Raw genomic sequence first — 20,389 nt, forward strand, 5'->3', positions numbered from 1 at the left:
AGTACGTGTATGTTGTTGAGATCAAGGTAAGATAAGAGAGGAATGATGATATACAGTGCATAGGTAGGTATGTGGTATATAGATGGTAAAAGGACGCGAAGAGGGCATGTTCCAATCACAGTCCGGCGGTATAATGCAAAACGCCCAACAATTTATCCTGTGATAGTCAGTCAGCGAGGGAGTAGGAGGCAGGCGAACGACAAAAGACACACCTTTTCTTCCTCGGTATCACAAAACATCGCACACGGTCCACGCTGGTCCTTGAATTCAATGGCGAAGGAGTTGGGTATAGCTTTGAGTTCTTCGTAGCCGTCGTCCCACTCTTTGAGCCCGTTGAGTTTTCCGCGGAGTTGGATCTGATCAAGGACTTGGTTCATGTCCTGGTTTTATGAGAAGGCGAGTCAACAATATGAAGTGACGGGCTTACCTTGGGACTGCGGTAGAAAAACATGGTATCGCCGATAAACTTGTAGTACCTCCTCCGCCAGACAAGGGAGTCGTTGATCTGGATGGTAGCCCAGCCGGTGAGCATGCTTTCTGTCTTATCCCGCTTGACCCGGGCCGCCATCTGTTCTACCCTCTTATTGCGTTCGGTCCGCTCCCTGGCTCTCTCAGCCTCTTCTCTTTTAAGCTCCTCCTCCTTGATCCTCGCCTGCTCAGCACGCCACTGCTCCAGACGCCGGTGCTCCTCGAGGCGCTTCTCCCTCTCCCTCACGCGCCTCTCCGCCAACTCACGTTTTTTCTCCTCCTCGACTCTCTCCTCGGCTTCCTTCTTGCGTCGCCTAGCTTCGGTACTCATGCGCATGTCCCGCTCAATCCTCGCACGGCGGTCCCTCTCCTCCTGCTCTTCCATGCGCCCTTGCTCCTCCTTAACCCGACGTATCTCCGCCTTTGCTCCTCCTCTCGCGCAGCCTCTGCTTCCCCCAGTTCCCGCTGTCTCCGTGCTACCAGCCTTCTGCGCGCACGCTCAGCAGGGTCTGCAATCACCGTCGTCTCTGCAGGGTTCCACTTTCCTGCAAGTGGAACTGGAACGATGGCGGATTGCGTTAACGCGGGGTATCGATCTCATCTTAGGGATGGTGCGCGGTGTCGAGTGACATGGCTATGCGCACGCGTACTTGCTTCAGGTCGGCTACGCACTCTAGATACAAAAATAAAGCAATGTATTATATACACACCATTACTGAATCCAAGTCTAGCTTTGGTTCTATTTGAATCCTCCCCAAGTACAAGATACACGAATCCTAGCTGAAATTGAAGGTCAGAGGGTCGTAGCCAGACACAGAAAAGAGTAGACTTACCCTCTGTGCACGCATGTGCACACTTCCTCCCTCCGACGTTATCTTCCTCCCAGTACCGCCATACTCCAGACCCTGCTCGCCGGACGACGATACGTCGTCTCGAGCAAAAATTCCCCTAAGGCAAAGCTTCGACTCGTTCGACACGTCGGTGGAGGTCGTCTCTCAAAGAACAAGTCGTGTAGCTAACACTACAGAGGGGTGCCGGTGAGTCCTTGAGTGCCGAAGATGGTGAATGTATGAACTTACAATTTCTGGCGCAGCAGCCTCCCGTGTCACCCTCCATTCCGCCATCTTTCTCAAGCTTGCTTCACCCCGTCTTCACGCCTGACCTTGCTTGCGGGACGACGATCCGTCGTTTCGAAGCAGAATACCAGTTTCCTGGCGTACAGTCCGTATCAGCGCGTCAACAGCTAGGCGGATCATCCATATCAAGTGAATGAGGATGCTGTCACGTCAACTGGAGGGGAGGGATCAACATTGATCTCTGCGGAGAGTGAGGACTCCTGAGTGCGCACGAGAAGTGAGAAGACTTACCACTCTTCGGTCTTTATCCATACCTACATCCCCGCACACCCCTCCATCGACCACCGTTGTCCCCGCAATAATTCCAGTTCCTCAAAGTACCCTCTTGACTCGACCGTGGTCTTGATGCCGAGCTTTTCGTACGTCCTGGACTTGTAGGGAGTCAGTAGTTTGAATGTCATATCTGAAAACGGAGGACATACCCTCCCGTTCGCACTCCACCCTTTACCATCGGCATATACTTCTCTCTCACATACTCGTCGACTCCATCGTTTTCCGGGCAAGTGCCCACGTTCGCAGAGTCCGTCGCACAAGGATGGCGACAGTAGTTCAGAGCGGGGCACATCATAAACTCGTTAAAATCTGTTAAAAATAGAAAATTAGCACGTAGAAGAAAACGAGTCCAAATATCAAACGACTTGCCATCGTTCGATGGCGGTGGAAAAGAAGAAAAAAAGCTCATGCTGCGGGTGTGACCTTGGTCACAAAATCAACCAGCTCGTTCTGGCATTTCCTGACATCGATACCAGATACGGATGACTAGCAGTGTGAGGGAGTCTGGCGACGTCGAGAGTGAGAGCGAGAAGGGGAGGAGGAAGGGAGAGAGGGAAGCCGGGAACTGGTCTTCAAACTAAAATCTGTCCTATAGTCTAGGACCCTCTTCATTGCGAGAGTCCGCTGTTGTTGACATTTATTTTCCCATTACAAGTTTCGGCTAGCAAATGACTGGGATCGCGGAGACCTTGCTTTCCAGCAAGGTAATGGAAACTGCGGCTGGGAGCTGAGCAGGATTGACATTCGAAGATGAAGCCCGACGAGTTCGGAAAACAGACTGACAGTGAAATTCCCACGGTTCTCTTTCCTCTGTCCAAGATACCAGGATTTATCGGACTCGGCGTGCTGGCGCCCCAGTCAAGGTAATCGGCACTGTGCGAAATAGAATTAGCTAATTAAGCAACAGACTACTCATGTATGTAGCGTCTTTCTACGAGAGACTAATAGACGTCCCTCAATGGCTCATCTGACAGATTTTCTGACAATACAATGCGTTTCCCTCGTAGGTTCTTTGGCCTGCCGTCCTTTTCTGTAATCCACGAATATCTGTTGGGCTACACATTTGGGAGGTTCCCTCCATCCTACTTGTCTATGATACACTGTGGGTCGACCCAGTCGCTGGGATGGGTAGTGGTGATGGACTGGCACGGATCATCTCAATTCTGAAGTCTTACTATCCCTCCGTAGTCTCTAAATACTCCCCGATGATGACTGCAAGGCCGGTAAACCTGCGATAGCGAATTGAATGCAGGCTACATAGTTGTGTTGGATGCAGAGGTGTGTATCACTTTTTCATGTAAGAAATCAGGGAGTTCATTCTCAGGACACAGGTAGAAAAGAAAGAAATTTTATTGGCAACCACCTCCCGTCCTCACGCATATAACTCTCAACTGCATCGATTCCATCCGAAACTGCTTGCAACTATCAGTTTCTCTCTCCCTAACGCAGGGCGAACAAGCGCAGTATTAGGGACTTGAAGTCGTGACCCAGTATTCAACTACTCCGATTCTCATCCTGGTGATGTTTCTCGGGCTATAATCCGAAGGCTGAGAGAACGTGTACTGGAGAGGCAGAGGGGATGGCTGCTTATCCGGCTCTCCCTCGTGTCCACAGATCTTTCGCCATCAGTTTGATGATTCTCATCCAACAAAATTTCCGTTTCGACTCATTGCTTTGTTCTAGTATTGCGCTTATAATGCGCTCTTCCAACCGAGTGTTGATTACAGTGATTTTGTGTTCATTGTTTACCATAGGACAGCGGCGTCCCATCCTTTCCTGTCCTTTTGAGGCTGACTTACGATGCCTCTGTCGCAACTGCTACCTTCGAGTCGTTCCTCTGACCTCCATCTGTCCAAATCCAAACAAGATTGTGCTTGAGTCACCCAACCCATCCACAGGTAAAGACTGTAGGGATTCGTCTCCTCAGCTCGAGGATGCAGGGGAAAATCGAGATGAACATACATCACAATGCGGATTTTCTTTTCGTTCAGGTCATTTTTTGACTTTCTCTGGGGCTTCTTTCCTGAACGACTTTGTTGAGAACGGGAATGGCTAACCGGATTTGGGAGCTCGCTTGACTGGATCGTCTGGGTTTGGTAGCTGCCTTGTTATTCTTCGGCAGCGAATCATGCGAAAGGCACCACCAACTTAAGCAGTACATAACACGCTGACTTCTCCAAATGTCGTACTAGCCTCTCTATGTCGCCTACCACTTCATAACAAGTGCTACAGAGGATGGTGCACCCAGATCATTAATACTCAACGTTGTTAATGCCCGTGCTTCACTCCTCCCTGCGCGGTGGTCTTGTACTTCCAAGTAAGAACACCCATCCAGCTCTTCGTCCCACCTCCCTAACCATATCATCGTAACTCAGGCGTGCTACATGCAACCACGACATCCACTAGTACGCCGACAAAGTGCCAATAGTCGTATACTCCTGTCCGCCAACAGGTTGTGCAGCATTTGCCCAAGGGGTATGCTTCTGTTTCTGTTTTCTTCCTAGTCCGTTCGCGTTTTACTTCTGAGTAGACGTACACGAGTCAGGGATATACGTGCTTGGCACGTCTTGCTGATCACGCCGTTGGTCCGAATCCGAGTGTTGTGAATACACAGGGCTTGTGTGGCTAGCTATTAATAGCAAAGAACTCGGGTGCCGTTGATAAACGCGTTCATCAATTCTCCGTCGACCATATATCTTACATCATTTGTGGGAACGGTGATAAGAAGTTATCACGGTTTTATCATATATTATCCAAGACGAAGGCCACTTTAGATTAAGAAAAAAAACAGGGAACATGAATCCGAAAGTTATTGGGCGTGCTGGCTCCATGGCGCTCACTCAGATAATAATTATATAAACTCCAAAGCGATTCGATTATAAAACATTTCAAACAGCAATCAAAAGTAAAAATCGTAAAGGACATGAATCGTGGGCCAAAATAGGAAAATCCGATGGAAAACGCAGCGAAGGAAATGAAACATAGCAACTGGAGACAGCAATCAACAAACTAGGGAAGTTAAGCAACAGTAGGGTGACGATAGGTGAAGAAAGAGTCGAGCCGAAAAAACATAGGAATGAGAATACAACGCCTGAACAAACTATTGGATGTTTTCGATGGTCGTCGATGCGCAGATAGGAAGGGGACAAGTACACGAACTGGGAGTGGGCCCGCCGAGGATCCGGAGAATGTGAGAAAAATTTAGGATGCTGTTGTCGCTGTCGTGGTCATGGACTAGATGGACGAGTCCGACCCAGCGTCAGGTGTCGCACCGTGCATCGTTTTTGGCGAATAGTAGTGATACTCGATATTCTCGCCCGCCGCATCGCCGTCTAGCTGACAGGGATATGGATTATTCACGGAATGGCCCGGGTATTGAACAAAGTAATGGTCTGAGCTATAAGCTTGGACCTGAGCGACACCCAATTGAATACCGGCTGGGGTGTTACTGGCTGAAGGAGAGGACATGTATGGAGCGAGTGGGATGTTGCCGGCATCATTGTAAGGGCTAAACGCATGGCGGTGACTGGAGGAGAAAGTAGGTGCGGCAGTAATCGAGGTGAGATTCGCGTCGTGATAAAAGGTGTCGGTATCGGAATTGGCGGACGGTGTGAATGTACCGTTGACGACGTCGTTGGAAAAGCTGATCGCGTCGACACTCTGAGAAGCATCATTATTTCCCAGGAAATTGTCTAACACGTTCCACGGCTCCGCAATGCGATACGGGTTATCAATAACGACGTGATCGCAGAGCTGAGCTTCACACGTGCAACGCTGTACAAGAGCTGTCTATAAAGTATGCAACGTGAATTCAAGCTACCATGCACAGTATGGAGGGGCATACCTTTTGGACATACGCAACGCACTGAGTCGGGGGATAATGATTCACGACCATCGAAACATAGTCGACATGGGTGTGAATACCGTGTCCACACCGACCGCAGATGTTCTAGAAGAAAGTGAGAATGCGAGTATGAACGCAGGTGAATGAGAGCATACAGGTTCTAGCAGGGTTGGCACAAAGCATGAACACTGACAACGCTGGACGTTGTCAGTGATATGGATGCATTGTGCTCGGGATGGTAAGAGTGCTGAAGACATTGATAATTGGACGAGGGCTGGGATGTAAATCGAAGTTCATATCGGTGCACTTTATATAATGGACTACGTAGATAGATGCAGATGCCAAGAAGCGTGAATTGGTTTGTCTGTAATGCGCTGATGCCAAAATGGGACATCTGGACCCTGACAATTGATGCAGCGTACCGCGTGACGACGAGTGTCCCCGAACGTTACCCACGTTACATATACGTTCGGGGACACTCGTTATACATCATCAGATACTCTGGCCAATGAGAGCGTTTACCGCTTTGGTTCGTTAGAGAGCACTTGCCGCTTTGGTTTTGGTTCGTTAGAGAGCATTTACTGCTTTGGTTTAACGAACCAAAGCGGTAAATGCTCTCATTGGCCAGAGTATCTGTAGGCTAGCGGCCATATGCATCGTGTGCATAGACATCCATTACGGTACGTGCGCATAGACATCACGGTACGTCTATGCACACGTACCGTAACGGATATCACATCATGCCCATGAGAGCATTCAATCCGTACCATCAATGACCCTGCCCGATATCAAGGTTCTGGTACAGTTTCCATCATTTCGGGGCCAAACAAATGCTTGTGTTATATTTCCGGCCTGCGAGGGAATAAGACTGAAAGTACTTATATTGACGTGTCTTGCAGCCTACCCTAGCCCATAAACTATTTTGTATGAATCTCAATTTCAATTGCATCTTTGCATACCATCAGCACTCGTCCAATCATCAATGTCTCCAACAGTCCTGCCGTCTCGAGAACGATGCACCCATACCACTGACAACACCCAACAATGCCAGTGTCCGTGGTTCGCGTCGCCTCCATTAGACCCGGTAGGCTCCTGTTCACCTTCACTTATTCCCCTGCTCATGTTCTTCCAGTACATCTGCGGTCAGTGCGGACACGGTATTCACGCCCATGTCGACTACGTTTCGATGGTCGTGAATCATCATCCCCCAGCTCAATGTGCCGCGTATGTCCAAAAGGTGCGTTGCTCTTCATTCCACACGATCCCTAGAACTCACGCTGTGTTGTCTATAGATGCCTCTTGCACAACGTTGCACGTGTGAAGCTCAGCTTTGCGATCACGTCGCCATCAATAACCTGTTTCGTCATGCGGATCCGTCGAGCGTGTTGGACAATTCCCCGGGAAATATCGACACTTTTCATAGTGTCGATGTGATCAGCTTTTCCAACGACGTCGTCAACAGTACATTCACGCCGTTCGTCAATTCTAGGGCCCTTCGGCCAGCCACACCCCATCCGGCATTCAATCGGATGTCACTCAGGTCCAGGCTTATAACCCAGACCATTACTTCGTCCAATACCCAGGCTATTCCATGAACAGTCCCTATGCTTATCAGCCGGACGGCGGTACGACGGGCGAGAATTTTGGTTATCAGTATCATTCACCAAACACTGAGGCTGGTTCGGACCCATACGTCTAGTCCATGACCACGACAGCTTCCTAGAATTTTCTTTCATGCTTCGAACCTTCGGCGTGCCCACTCGCAGTCCATGTACACATCCCTTTCCTACCTGTGCATCGACGACCATCCAAAACAACATCCAATATATTGCTCGCGCGGTATTTCTCATTCCGATTTTCTTCCGGCTCAACCCTTCCTTTACCTATCGTCACCCCACTGTTGCTGTTGCTTAAATTCCCTAGTTTGTTGATTGATGTCTCTAGTTGCTATCTGTCTTTTCCTTCTCTATGTTTTCCCTCGGATCCTTTGCTTTGGCCTACAATTCACGACCATTACGATTTTTTACTCTTAGTTGCTGTCGAAATGTTTTATAATCGAATTGCTTTGGTGTTTATGTGATTATAATCTCAGTGAGCGCCTGATGCGTCCCACAAATCTGCGCATGTTTTCTTCAAGTTCTTATTTCGAGAGGCCCTCGTCTTAGATAATACATGATGATACTGTGATCTACTTTCTCATCCTTTTACCTTCTATACGTAACGTAATGTATCATCATCCCTCTTTCGTATCTTGAGAACATACGAGTACAAAAGCATTCAAGTCTTGCGTATCTACTTCTCTTCCGCACCAGAATCCTCACACATATCGTCGAGGGTCGAGCAAAGGGTAAAGGACTTCACGGAGAAACGGTTTGAGCGTTACTAGTACAAGAAGTACGTGTATGTTGTTGAGATCAAGGTAAGATAAGAGAGGAATGATGATATACAGTGCATAGGTAGGTATGTGGTATATAGATGGTAAAAGGACACGAAGAGGGCATGTTCCAATCACAGTCCAGCGGTATGATGCAAAACACCCAACAATTTATCCTTATGACAGGCGGTCAGCGAGGGAGCAGGAGGCAGGCGAACGACAAAAGACACACCTTTTCTTCCTCAGTATCGCAAAACATCGCACACGGCCCACGTTGGTCCTTGAATTCAATAGCAAAAGAGTTGGGTATAGCTTTGAGTTCTTCGTAGCCGTCGTTCCACTCTTTCAGTCCGTTGAGCTTTCCACGGAGTTGGATTTGATCAAGCACTTGATTCATGTCCTGGTTTTTATGAGAAGGTGGAGTCGACGAAGAAATAAAGAGACGAGGCTCACCTTGGGACTGCGATAGAAAAACATGGTATCACCGATAAACTTGTAGTACCGCCTTCTCCAGACAAGAGAGTCGTTGATCTGGATGGTAGCCCAGCCGGTGAGCATGCTTTCAGTCTTATCCCGCTTGACCCGGGCCGCCATCTGCTCTACCCTCTTATTGCGTTCGGCCCGCTCCTTGGCCCTCTCAGCCTCTTCTCTCCTGATCTCCTCCTCCTTGATCCTTGCTTGCTCAGCACGCCACTGCTCCAGCCGGCGATGCTCCTCGAGACGCTTCTCCCTCTCCCTTATGCGCCTCTCCGCCAACTCACGCTTCTTCTCCTCCTCGGCTCTCTCCTCGGCTTCCTTCTTGCGTCGCCTAGCTTCGGTACTCATGCGCATGTCCCGCTCAATCCTCGCGCGGCGTTCCCTCTCCTCCTGCTCCTCCACGCGCCTCTGTTCCTCCTTCACCCGACGTATCTCCGCCTGTCGTTCCTCCTCCTCCCGCGCCGCCTCTGCTTCCTCCATCTCCCGCTGTCTCCGTGCCACCAGCCTTCTGCGCGCGCGCTCGGCAGGGTCTGCGATCACGGTCGTCTCGGCAGGGTTCCACTTCCCCACGAGTGGAACTGGAACGATGGGACTCGGAGGCCGCTCGACCATAACGGAGGATTCGTCGGATCCAGAGTAGGATTGGTCGTGGTCATGGTGTGAGATGATGGCAAACTCGGATACACTCCTCCGTCGTTCGGGCATGTCCATGCGTGAACGAGAGGCGACACCGAGCGAGTAGCTGTGCATCGGTGGAGGGTGGAAATTGTAGTTGGGTGGTGCGGGCAAATTGTCTTTGGGTGGCGTTGGGGGCGGGAGGTCGTCGTCAAAGTTGTGGGTGTCTTTCCTCCCTTTCCTTCTCAATAAACTGAGTCCAGAAAACATGCTCCCTGTCTTCTGCACAGGCACTGCGGTGTGCGGAGCGTAGCCATCGGTGAATGATCGTCGCATTGGTTCCAGTTTCAGCGGGATCTCGTGTTCTGTTTGTATGATGTGTGGAGAATCTGGGCTGAGGATTGCTTGGTGGATCGACGTTGGAGTAAGGTTTGCGAGGTGGTCGATGGTCAATGTCCCGTGTGCAGTCTGACTCTGAGTTAATTATACGTCATTTATAATAAGTGCATAGCCTTTTATACCTTTGTAAACCCTTCTGCCACCCGGCTTGAATCTATTAGTGCCTTTTCTATTTCTCCGTTAGCCATTCGCATAAGAACCAAAACCGCCGCAGCAATCTCACCTCGTCTCCAGCCCTCGATGCCCGGAGAAATGTAGTTGATAACCGCGAATCCAGGCTTGCCAGGTTTCTCCTCCCGATAAAATGCGATGCCTATCCCGGAGCTGTCGTGGAGGTGCGCTTTGAGTTCTGAGAGGCCTCCGGTGCCGTATGCAGTGAGGGATAACAAGTGGGGCTAAGCAAGTGCCAAAAAGTCAGCGACATGGCAACGGCAGGGGTGGCGTCCGAGTCCGCGACTTACGGTATACGTGTATAACATCCTGCCCCGCACGCACGCCCGCACGTTAACAACTCACACATCGTAACACAGGGGAAACGCTCACCAGTTAACATCACTCTCAACATCCACGATAGTCTCGTACACCTCTAGGGTATCGTCCGCCATCTGGTCATAGAAATACAGAATACAACGAAGAGAGGAATTTTCAAAAACAAGGAATGTAGGTTGCCATGCACGACAGTTTACTGACAACGATCCATCTGGTGCAGATTCAAGAATCAAATTAATTGGTGATTCGATAGCCGGGGAATTGCCGACGTACAATTGGGGAGAAGAAGCTCTTGCGCTCTATCAGCCTGCCACGACACCTGCCTGTCTCTCTCCAGCCGGCTTCGACAACTGGGCGCTTGTTCAATGTGTGGTTACAGATAATAAGCGTCTCGCGGTTCGTATTCCTCACATTCATGGAGAGGTTCATATCTGTCTCATAGCCGCCATCTGATAAATGCTGATCTATAGCACCGCTCGTCAAACATAACTCTCTACTCTGAGTTTTCTCTACTTCAAACAACTAACAGTCCCTGTTTACTCCAATCCTATCGACTACACTTGATATAGAACAGCTTTTCCGGGGACGTCTGGATGGAAACCGTCCCCTGGGCACAATCTCAGCTCACTCTTCGACAGCCATGATACTCTCTCTTCTGATTAGACTGCTACCTAGGTGCCTCCGTTCTTCTACAATTTGTTCCTGGGCTCGTCAAACAAGACCTGGACTTCAATCCGCTGTCTCCACCTCAGGACGTTCGAACTCGATATCCCTCCCTACGCGACATTTTTCATACATTCTGACTATGCCACTTTTTAGAGCTACATCCTTGACTTACACGCTAGTTATACCTTTGTTCTGCTTCGACTTCGGAGCGGGGATGGACTCTCAATATCTCTGCAGTCCTGCGAATACCCTCCTTGATACAGAGCGAGATGATAGAAACCTGGTCCCAATCTCAGCTCAGTGCATTCCTCCCCGGAAGGGGTATCGACTTTGAGTTGATTTCTTCTGTCCTTTACGAACGCTCTTCTCACTGTACTGCACTTCGCAGTTCTTTTATAACCTCTCATCCCTATACTGGCACTCGCTAAACACTCTTCTGCTTCGAACGGTCGGTAGAGTCCCCGGTACCTATTCCAGTCCTATCGACAGACACTGTTACTTGATCCCTTCGTATCTACTAAATGGAAACCGTCACCTGAGCATGATCCCACCTGGCTCGGAAGTACTATGCCATCGTTCGGAGTCTATACAGGCTAGTTTTAAACAACGAACTCGTGTCATCGTCCACCCCACCCGCGAGGCAGGGTCTCAAGTCGGCTCGCTGTAAAATTCCTCGTTTCATTCAGAGGAAGATTCGTGGTCTAGCTTCGACGCCATCCTCTGTCGCGACAAGACAAATACACCGGAGCTGCATCCGACATCAGCAGCCAAGGAGGAAGGGTACGCATCGGAACACGACACCCTTCTGCCTGTGGTTCCGAGATAATAAGTGCCTCGCCATCTTTTGAGAACGTGTGTCCACGGAGACTGCTTGACTCTGCCGTTTATCAGACTGCCTTCATCCGCCGCTCCCTTCTGCTGGTCGGTCTACAGAACTCTCAGTATCCTGCGAACCCCCTCCTTGATGCAGAGAGGAAACGCTGGAAACCTTAGCTCAGCTTCTCATGGCGGAAGAGAGGGGGAGGGGGAGTTTCTGAATTGATCGAGGATGCTTGCTCGTCCCCTTCTGACTGTTCCACTCTACGCTGGGTCATCCACTAACACGATACCTATTCCAGTCCTATTTACTTGATACCTTCGTATCTGTTAAATAGAAACCGTCACCTGAGCAATGAGTATGTTACCTCGGTCGGAAGTGCTACGCCATCGTTCGGGATCTATATGTGCTCAGTGCTGGTTTTCCTAAACAACAAGCGATGCACCCTGGCGAAGGGTGAATTCATGTTGTTGTTCACCGAGTGCTCTTGGCCCGCCAAACACGCTCGGAAGTATGTACTACGCCATCGTTCGGGGTCTATATGAGCTGGCTTTCCTAACCGACAATCTACGCACCCCGGCGAGGGATGAATTCATGTTGTCGTTGTTGTTCACCACACCTGCAAGACAAGGAGGGATCCAACCCCGCTCGCTGTAAAACTCCTCGTGAGTTTCATTCAAAAGAAAGTTCGTGGTTTAGACTTGGACCTCATCCTCTGCTACTGGAAACATGGCGACAAGATAAATATACTGGAGCTGCATCCGACATGAGTAGCCAGGGAGGGAAGGGTACGCTTCGGAACACGACGCGCTTCACTGTGGTTCCACGACAATAAGCGCCTCGCCACCAGAGAGGACACTCGTGTTGCTTGACTCTGACGGCTCCATGCTGGGGTTATCTCTTCTGCTGGTCAATAGAACTCTCGATATCCTATGAATCCCGTCCTTGATACAGAGCGGAGGCGCTGAGAACCTTAGCTCAGCTTCTCATGTACGTTCCTCCGCGGAAGAGGCGTCAACTGTTGATCACTTTCCCCTGTCTTTTACGCTGGATTCGACAGTGAAGGAGGATGCTTGTTCTTCTGACTGTACTGTTCGTCTCCTTCCTACGCTGGGTCATCCATCACTCTCCTCTAGTCCCACGATGCCTATTCTACCTGATGCGTTCGTATCCGCCAAATGGGAACCGTCAGCTCACCTCGCTTGGAAGTACTACGCCATCGTTCAGGGTCTACATGGGTTGGTTTTCCTAAAACAAAAGATTGACAAACGACGCACCCCGTCGATAGCGAACTCATGTCATTGTTCACCACCACCACCACAAGAACCCAAAGCTATACCCAACTCTTTTGCCATTGAATTCAAGGATCAACTACGACGTTTTGCGATACGAAGGAAGAAAAGGTTTGCCTTCTGTCGTCTGCCTCCTGCTCCCTCGCTGACTGTCTGTCATAAGGATAAATTGTTCGGTGATTTGCATTATACCACTGGACTGTGATCCTTCTTCGCGTCCTCTCACCATCTATATACCACATACCTATGCACTGTATATCGTCATCCCTCTTTCATATCTGATCTTCACAATATACACGTAATTCTTGTAGCTCTAGCAGTATCATCATGTATTATCTAAAATTGGGGCTACTCGGAATAAGAACTTGAAGAAAACATAGCGCATGAATTCCCAGATTTATTAGACGCGTCAGGCGCTCACTCAGATAATAATCATATAAACACCGAAGCAATTCGATTATAAATTATTTCGACAGCAAACAAAAGTAAAAATCGTAATGGTCATGAATTGTAGGCTAAAGCCACAAAGAAGGAAATGAAAGATAGCAACTAGAGACAGCAATCAACAAACTAGGGAATTTGTACAACAATGGGGGTAACAATGGGTGAAGGAGGGGTTGAGCTGAATGAAAATAGGAATAAGAAATACCGCGCGAGCAATGTATTGGGTTTTGTAAGTTTGGATGGTCGTCGATGCCCAGATAAGAAAGGGATGAGTACATGAACTGGGAGTGGGCGTGCCGAAGATTCAGAGAATGAAAGAAAATTGTAGGAAGCTGTCGCGGTCATGGACTAGATATACGGGTCGGACCCGGCCTCACCCGTCGCACCGTGCGTCGTGTTGGGCGAATAGTAGTGATACTCGAAATTCTCACCTGTCGCACCGCCGTCTGGCTGATAAGCATAGGGATTGTCCATGGAATGGCCTGGGTATTGAATGAAGTAATGATCTGAGCTATAACCTTGGGCCTGAGTAACGTCCGATTGAATACTGGATGGGGTGCTGCTGGCCGAAGGAGAGGACATGTGTGGAGCGAGTGGGGTATTGCCCGCATCATTGTAAGGCATAAATGCATGGCAAAGACTGGGGGAGAAAGCAGGCGCAGTAGTGATTGGAGTGAGGTTCGCGTCATGAGAAAAACTATCGGTGTCGGAATTGACGAACGGTGTGAATGTACCGTTGACGACGTCGTTGGAAAAGTTGACCGCGTCGAGACTATGAGAAGCATCATTATTTCCCGCGAAGTTGTCCAACACCTTCCACGGCTCCGCGACACGATACGGGTTATCGATGGCGACGTGATCGCAAAGCCAAACTTCACAGGTGCAACGTTGTGTCAGAGGCGTCTATAGTGCAGGCAGCGTGAGTTCTGGATACGGTATGGAGTGGGGAGAAGCATACTTTTTGGACATACGCGACACATTGAGTCGCAGGATAGTGGCTGACGACCATTGAAACATAGTCGGCATGCGCTTGAATACCGTGTCCACACTGACCACAGATGTACTGGAAGATCATGAGCATAGGAACGCGGATGAAGGTGACCGAGAGCATACAGGTTCTAGCAGGGTCGGTACGAACATGAACACTGACAGCGTTGGACATTGTCAGTGACCTGGATGCATTGTGCTCGGGATGGTAAGAGTGCTGAAGACATCGATGATTGGACGGGGGCTGCGATGATGGAAATTGAGGTTCATATCGGTGCACTTTATATAATCGACTAGGTAGATGCAGATGCCAAGAAGCGTGAATTGGGTTTGTGTGTGTGAACACTGTGCTGACTGCCAAAACGGGACATCCGGATCGGGACATAGGTCTTCGAAGCTTCAGCTTCACCTCTGGCAGGGCGATTTGAAATAGAAGCAGACCTGTAAGGCCTCCATTGAATGGCCATCAAACGGGCACGACGTTCCTCCCTATTAGTCCGAATCCGGAATTTCATCCAATACCATTCGGGATCGACCTTCCGTCGATCCTCCTCGCGCCTCCACATTAAGCGCCTGGCGTCGCGCTCGTTTCCGTGCCCTTGTACACATTGGAACACAGTAGTTTACCTGTACAATTAGCCATGGTAATATATTTCTGCTTCTCTGTGACATCCTATTAAGTGAGCCATGTTTTTGGTAAACTTTTGACCTTCCTGGACCTTCTGCTTTCGCGCATCGCTTCCTGGCCCGGAAATTCTTTAGAATTAAACCAGAACGTAGCGCAAATAGCTATTGAAGGTCGTCTGAAGATGTTCCAGGCCACGCTGCCTGCCTATATCATCTTATGCAGATCCTATCGAGGTCTGTATGGATCCAACCAGACGAGCACAGATCGGAATACATCTGACAGAGCACCTCAGATCTTCATCGGCTGGTATCACTACCCAGATAAGGCCGACCTGAACCAGAACGTATGGCTCAGGTTTTGGTGATGGATGAAATTCCGGATTCGGACTAATAGGCCGAGGGGGGGTCCTTTAGGCCCGTTTGATGGCCATTCAATGGGGCCTTACAGGTCTGCTTCTATTTCAAATCGCCCTGCCAGATGTGTTCAACCTTCATCGTCGATTATGCCACCGGCAAAAGCTAAAGATCTTCAAACTTCATCGTCGCTTATGCCACCGGCAAAAACTATGGACACGCCAAAATGGGACATCTGGACATAGATCTTCAAACATCATCAACATCATCACTTATGCCACCGGCAAAACTACGGATGCGCCAAAATGGGACATCTAGACATAGATCTTCAAACTTCATCGACATTGTTGATTATGCCACCGGCAAAAACTACGGTATACTTCCGTAACAATAGAAAGTAGCAGCACCGATGCCATTGACACAGTGAGATGGGTAAATTGTCATGTAGGAAGTAACAGTATAAATTGAAGGGTAAGCCGTCAGTGCATTTCGCGTCCATGCCAAATGTGAGATCGGGAGGATGTTTAAGGAAAACATCATGGCACGCGACCAGGTCCATATGCTCCAAATGTCCCATTTTGGCAGTCACACTAGTTAGCCAGTGTTCACGAACAAGCCCAGCTTAACGGCTCTTGACATCTGCATCTACCTAGTCGATTATATAAAGTGCACCGATATGAACCTCAATTTCCATCGCAGCCCTCGTCTAATCATCGATGTCTTCAGCACTCTTACCATCCCGAGCACAATGCATCCAGGTCACTGACAACGTCCAGCGCTGTCAGTGTTCATGCTTTGTGCCGACCCTGCTAGACCCTGTAGGTTCTCATTCACCTACATTCATACCCGTGTTCTCACTTTCTCCTAGAACATTTGCGGTCAGTGTGCACACGGTATCCACGCGCATGTTGACTACGTTTCGATGGTCGTGAATCACTATCCCCCAGCTCAATGTGCTGCGTATGTCCAAAAGGTGCGGTGCACCTCATTCCACATGATATCTAGAACTCACGTTGTGTACGTTATAGACACCTCTTGCACAACGTTGCACGTGTGAAGTTTGGCTTTGCGATCACGTCGCTATCAATAACTGGTATCGTTCTGCGGAGCCATGGAATGTTATGGGCGATTTCCCCGACACCAATAGTCCTTCTTCCAATGTCAACGCGATCAGTTTTTCCAACGATACCATCACTGGTCCATATACGCTCAGCTCCATGTCCGTTTCTTCCGCCGATTCCGACAACGTCACTTTTTCTCATGACGTGAACCTCGGGCCAATCACCGGGACGCCTATTTTCTCCCCCAGTCCCCGCCATTCATTCAGCCCTTCTCACGATGCGAGGAACGCCCCTCTCACTCTCGCATACATCTCTGCTCCTCCTGTCAGTAGCGCATCATCCGGTATACTTCAATCGGATATCGCGCATGCCCAGACTTATGGCTCAGGAGATTATTTTGTTCAATACCCGGACCATTTCATAAACAATTCCTACGTTCCTCAGCCAGAGGGTGGCATGGCAGACGACAATTCATAGTATCACCATCAGATCTGATGTACGGTCTGACGCCCAAAGCCAAGCTGGATCCGTACACTCCATCCTGTAGCAGCTTCCTAAACTTGGCTTTCATTCTCCGAATCCCCGGCGCACACATTCTATCTACCTATCCCTCACGGTCACGATCCATGCTGTTTCTGACTGTCCATAGACGATCGTCCCTACCAAGATCTACAACCACTACACTGTAGACACGGGGTATTCCCGTTTCTTTCCTTCCTCGCCAATCGTGACCTCTGAATGCCTCATATTTATATTTTCCAGCCTGGTTTGCTGTTTCCCGTCGCTTTATTTTTTTCCCGTCTTCTTTCTTGTCTTTGCCCCCGGTTCTGTTCGAGATGTTCTATCAGTTAGGTATGAATTCTTTTGCTTTGGCCTATGTTTCATGTTTGTTACATTTTTTTTTACTTTCGGTGTTGTTTTCAATGTTTTGCAATCGAATTGCTTTGTAGTTTAGTATTTACACAATAAATGTCGCCAGCGTGTTCAACAGCTCCGGGACTCGTACGCCTCACTTTCTTTTTGTGGTCAAGTTGTAAGCAAGCATGATCCAGTGAGCGGCATTGATAAGTATCCATCACTATTTCGGCAAACTGTTGATGAATCCGATGTTCGGTTACTGCACAGGGAATTGATGAACACGGCGCTTGTTCATGGCGCTTACGACGTCTCCGATACTCCAAACCCGAAAGCATTGATTAGCAATAGAGATAGAAACGACCAAGGGAGCTATCCAAAGTGATGAATATACGTGTGAATACCGTAGACCAAAGTGACGGAGTTGACGCTGGAGTCAAGGCGACGGGTAGGTGATAACCTGAAGAGACGATGATGGCTAGCGGATCAATTCCATAACGACATGAAAACTACGGTACAGATGATGTTGGCACAATAGGATGGGTAAGTCGTTGTGTAGGGTGTAACAATATATATAACTTGAAAGGTAAGCCGTCAAACTAGTATTCCCATCAAGCGGTGTTTACTGTTCGCCAGACCGCTCGGTTTGGTGATGAACGCTCTCATTTCGAACGCAGGAAAGAAATGCCAGAGAGAGACCAAGAACGGGTAGGACAACAAGAAAAAATTCGCATTTCGAAGGTCGTGGTGCGTGGATGTTCGTCTTCGTGTGTCTTTTCCCGCATTCCTGAGTCCCTTGCGGTCTTTTCCTGTAAATGAGTTAGGCTAAGTCTTGTGATTCCCTGGTAGGACGTTGTAGGAGTGTCCGTCTGCGACGGAGACGCTGACGGTAAGGTGATACATCCAGCCTCAAAGGGTAGAAACGATGGAGTTCCCCAGACCAGGTACTGAACACCGAATCGGTTGTAACTGATGTCGAAACAGCGTGTTATAAATGTAACTAGAACAAGGCAATGAGTCAAAGTAAAAATGACAGCGGAGAAGAACTACCAAACTGACATTCGGCAACAAGACACTCGTGAAAACGCAGTCAGGCAGGAGGAGTTGCATAAAAAATCCGTCCCCTCGCCTCTCCTGTGTACGTTCTCTCAGCGACTTCCGGTCAGACTGTTTTCCTGGAAGATTCCATGAGTATGGTAACCGGATCAGAGCTACTGTCTCTTGAGAGTCAAACCCTACATCAACAAGTTCGCTTGTTCATCGCTGAGTGAGGAAGATGATCTGTACCCGCGAGAAACAGAGAAAGTGATAGTCGCAAGTAGTGGAGGATTGAATTGGCGATTGGAAATGCAGTTGAGACGAGTTGGGCGCACAAAGGGCAGGAGGTAGTCATTGATGGCGCGTTTCTTCTTTATGGTATCCTGTGGGCATTGAGGGAAGGGTAACGAAAAACGAACATGCGTGGCTGTGTCTGCGCGTATATAATAAAGCCTGCGCTACGGGTATCTGGAAGCACTTTGCCGAGTCACCTGATACGTAGCCAATCACTGTTTTTCATTGGACCTTGTGCCGAGGACAGTGCATCCACGTCACTGACAACATCCAGCAATATCAGTGTCCGTCATTCACGCCACCTCTGTTAAATTCGGTAGACTCCCTTTCATCTTCGCCCAAATTCTCGTGCTCACATTCTCTTAGTACATCTGCACTAACTACCAGCACGGTATTCACGCGCATATCGACTATGTTTCGTTGGTCGTCAATCATTATCCACTGACGCAATGTGTCGCGTATGTCTAAAAGGGTATGCTCCTCCCTCCTTTGCATGGCAATTTGAACTCATACGGCCAATACCGTAGACTGTCAACACCTCTAGCACAGTGTTGCACACGTGAAGCTCAGCTTTGGGACCACATTGTCGTCGAAGGAGGAAGAGCAGTAGGTGGAGATACACCGGGTGAAGGAGGAGCAGAGGCGCATGGAGGAGCAGGAGGAGAGGGACCCCAGGATGAGGATTGAACGGGATATGTGCATGAGCACAGAGGCTAGGTGACGCAATAAAGAGGCCAAGGAGAGAACCGAGGAGGAGAAGAAGCGTGAGTTGGCGAAGAGGCGTGTGAGGGAGAAGGAGGAGCGGCTTGAGGAGCATCGACGTCTGGAGCAGTGGCGTGCTGAGCAGGCGAGGATCAAGGAGGAGGAGATTAGGAGAGAGGAAGCTGAGAGGGCGACCGGCGAAGGGGCGAGCCGAACGCAATAAGAGGGTAGAGCAGATGGCGGCCCGGAACAAGCGGGACAAGACAGAAAGCATGCTCACCGGTTGGGCTACCATCCAGATCAACAACTCTCTTGTCTGGCAGAGGAGGTACTACAAGTTTATCGGCAATACCATGTGTTTCTAGCGCAGTCCCGGGTATGCCCACTTCTTCATTTCTTCATCGACTCGCGTTCTCATAAAAAGCAGGATATGAACACAAGTCCTTGCAACTCCGTGGAAAGCTCAACGGACTCAAAGAGTGGAACGATGGTAACAAAGAACTCAAAGCTATATCCAATTCTGTTGTTATTGAATTCAAGGACCAACGTGGGTCGTGTGCGATGTTTTGTGATACGGAGGAAGAAAAGGTGCGTCCCTCGTCATTTACCTACTGCTCCCTTACTGACTATCGCAGGATAAATTGTTGGGTGTTTTGCATTATACCGCTGAACTGTGAATGGAGTATGCCCTCTTTGCATCCACGGTCCCTTTACCATCTATCCATCTATATACCACATACCTACGCACTGTATATCATCATTCCTCTCTTATCCTACCTTGATCTCCACAACATACTTGTACTTCTTGTACTAGTAACTCACATTGTCGTGCCGTTAAGTCCTTTACGCTTGCTCAGATTTGTATCAAGTACATACATATTACACAGGTAAAAAAGTGTTCAAGTCGTGTGTCCTGTACCGGAATCCTCACTCCTCACATCCTCGAGCCTTCGAGTCGCGATACGGGTTCTGCCCAACACAGACATACAATGCTCGAACATCCCTCAGTCGTGTACGTCTGCATCCGCCCAGAAAATCAACCCCTGACTCACAGACTCACAGGAAATCACAGTCAGAGAGACATACCACTTGGACAAACGCTACGTCCGGGCAGTCATCGACACCTTGTCGATGTGTGCGTAGATGCATTGGCACTGCAATTTCTACGATCAGGGTA

General features: G+C 49.1%; 9 protein-coding genes across 9 annotated transcripts; 5 read left to right on the forward strand and 4 right to left on the reverse strand.

Moving 5' to 3' along the window:
* Nucleotides 1-115: 115 nt before the first annotated feature.
* On the reverse strand, nucleotides 116-2,654 carry EV420DRAFT_1747957 (uncharacterized protein; the record flags this gene model as incomplete). The annotated part of the gene is made up of 11 exons (XM_060480217.1): nucleotides 2,247-2,654; nucleotides 2,027-2,186; nucleotides 1,863-1,970; nucleotides 1,631-1,746; nucleotides 1,548-1,606; nucleotides 1,302-1,460; nucleotides 1,179-1,248; nucleotides 1,119-1,141; nucleotides 428-955; nucleotides 213-380; nucleotides 116-157 (listed from the first exon to the last, which is right to left on the reverse strand). Exons 1-11 carry the CDS (start codon nucleotides 2,284-2,286, stop codon nucleotides 116-118), a joined length of 1,473 nt encoding a protein of 490 aa, XP_060330691.1. The 5' UTR covers nucleotides 2,287-2,654.
* Nucleotides 2,655-3,208: 554 nt separating this feature from the next.
* Nucleotides 3,209-4,097, forward strand: EV420DRAFT_355219 (uncharacterized protein). Its single transcript, XM_060481822.1, has one exon. It carries the CDS (start codon nucleotides 3,457-3,459, stop codon nucleotides 3,931-3,933), a length of 477 nt encoding a protein of 158 aa, XP_060330692.1. The 5' UTR covers nucleotides 3,209-3,456; the 3' UTR covers nucleotides 3,934-4,097.
* A 635-nt stretch (nucleotides 4,098-4,732) lies between these two features.
* EV420DRAFT_355136 (uncharacterized protein) lies at nucleotides 4,733-6,096 on the reverse strand. Its single transcript, XM_060481821.1, has 3 exons — nucleotides 5,877-6,096; nucleotides 5,722-5,826; nucleotides 4,733-5,666 (listed from the first exon to the last, which is right to left on the reverse strand). Exons 1-3 carry the CDS (start codon nucleotides 5,976-5,978, stop codon nucleotides 5,112-5,114), a joined length of 762 nt encoding a protein of 253 aa, XP_060330693.1. The 5' UTR covers nucleotides 5,979-6,096; the 3' UTR covers nucleotides 4,733-5,111.
* A 436-nt stretch (nucleotides 6,097-6,532) lies between these two features.
* Nucleotides 6,533-7,403, forward strand: EV420DRAFT_355240 (uncharacterized protein). Its single transcript, XM_060481823.1, has 3 exons — nucleotides 6,533-6,805; nucleotides 6,854-6,958; nucleotides 7,014-7,403. The coding sequence occupies exons 1-3, from the start codon at nucleotides 6,704-6,706 to the stop codon at nucleotides 7,314-7,316; spliced, it is 510 nt and encodes a 169-aa protein (XP_060330694.1). The 5' UTR covers nucleotides 6,533-6,703; the 3' UTR covers nucleotides 7,317-7,403.
* An 826-nt stretch (nucleotides 7,404-8,229) lies between these two features.
* On the reverse strand, nucleotides 8,230-10,356 carry EV420DRAFT_1629470 (uncharacterized protein; the record flags this gene model as incomplete). The annotated part of the gene is made up of 7 exons (XM_060476092.1): nucleotides 10,130-10,356; nucleotides 10,048-10,066; nucleotides 9,810-9,981; nucleotides 9,709-9,755; nucleotides 8,549-9,661; nucleotides 8,328-8,495; nucleotides 8,230-8,271 (listed from the first exon to the last, which is right to left on the reverse strand). Exons 1-7 carry the CDS (start codon nucleotides 10,189-10,191, stop codon nucleotides 8,230-8,232), a joined length of 1,623 nt encoding a protein of 540 aa, XP_060330695.1. The 5' UTR covers nucleotides 10,192-10,356.
* A 3,742-nt stretch (nucleotides 10,357-14,098) lies between these two features.
* Nucleotides 14,099-14,729, reverse strand: EV420DRAFT_1542210 (uncharacterized protein; the record flags this gene model as incomplete). Its single annotated transcript, XM_060473147.1, has 3 exons — nucleotides 14,099-14,197; nucleotides 14,253-14,357; nucleotides 14,408-14,729. Coding segments are annotated over 3 exons (456 nt in total), but the record flags the coding sequence as incomplete, so codon positions are not given.
* A 1,455-nt stretch (nucleotides 14,730-16,184) lies between these two features.
* On the forward strand, nucleotides 16,185-16,800 carry EV420DRAFT_1479702 (uncharacterized protein; the record flags this gene model as incomplete). Its single annotated transcript, XM_060469603.1, has 2 exons — nucleotides 16,185-16,235; nucleotides 16,291-16,800. The coding sequence occupies 2 exons, from the start codon at nucleotides 16,185-16,187 to the stop codon at nucleotides 16,798-16,800; spliced, it is 561 nt and encodes a 186-aa protein (XP_060330697.1).
* A 1,407-nt stretch (nucleotides 16,801-18,207) lies between these two features.
* Nucleotides 18,208-19,435, forward strand: EV420DRAFT_1479703 (uncharacterized protein; the record flags this gene model as incomplete). The annotated part of the gene is made up of 4 exons (XM_060469604.1): nucleotides 18,208-18,316; nucleotides 18,532-18,619; nucleotides 19,038-19,116; nucleotides 19,244-19,435. 4 exons carry the CDS (start codon nucleotides 18,208-18,210, stop codon nucleotides 19,433-19,435), a joined length of 468 nt encoding a protein of 155 aa, XP_060330698.1.
* A 13-nt stretch (nucleotides 19,436-19,448) lies between these two features.
* On the forward strand, nucleotides 19,449-19,889 carry EV420DRAFT_1642776 (uncharacterized protein; the record flags this gene model as incomplete). Its single annotated transcript, XM_060477409.1, has 4 exons — nucleotides 19,449-19,540; nucleotides 19,578-19,588; nucleotides 19,640-19,800; nucleotides 19,848-19,889. 4 exons carry the CDS (start codon nucleotides 19,449-19,451, stop codon nucleotides 19,887-19,889), a joined length of 306 nt encoding a protein of 101 aa, XP_060330699.1.
* Between the last annotated feature and the right edge of the window lie 500 nt (nucleotides 19,890-20,389).

Source organism: Desarmillaria tabescens, assembly GCF_030435595.1.
Source record: "Desarmillaria tabescens strain CCBAS 213 chromosome Unknown EV420scaffold_17, whole genome shotgun sequence".
NCBI lineage: Eukaryota > Fungi > Basidiomycota > Agaricomycetes > Agaricales > Physalacriaceae > Desarmillaria > Desarmillaria tabescens.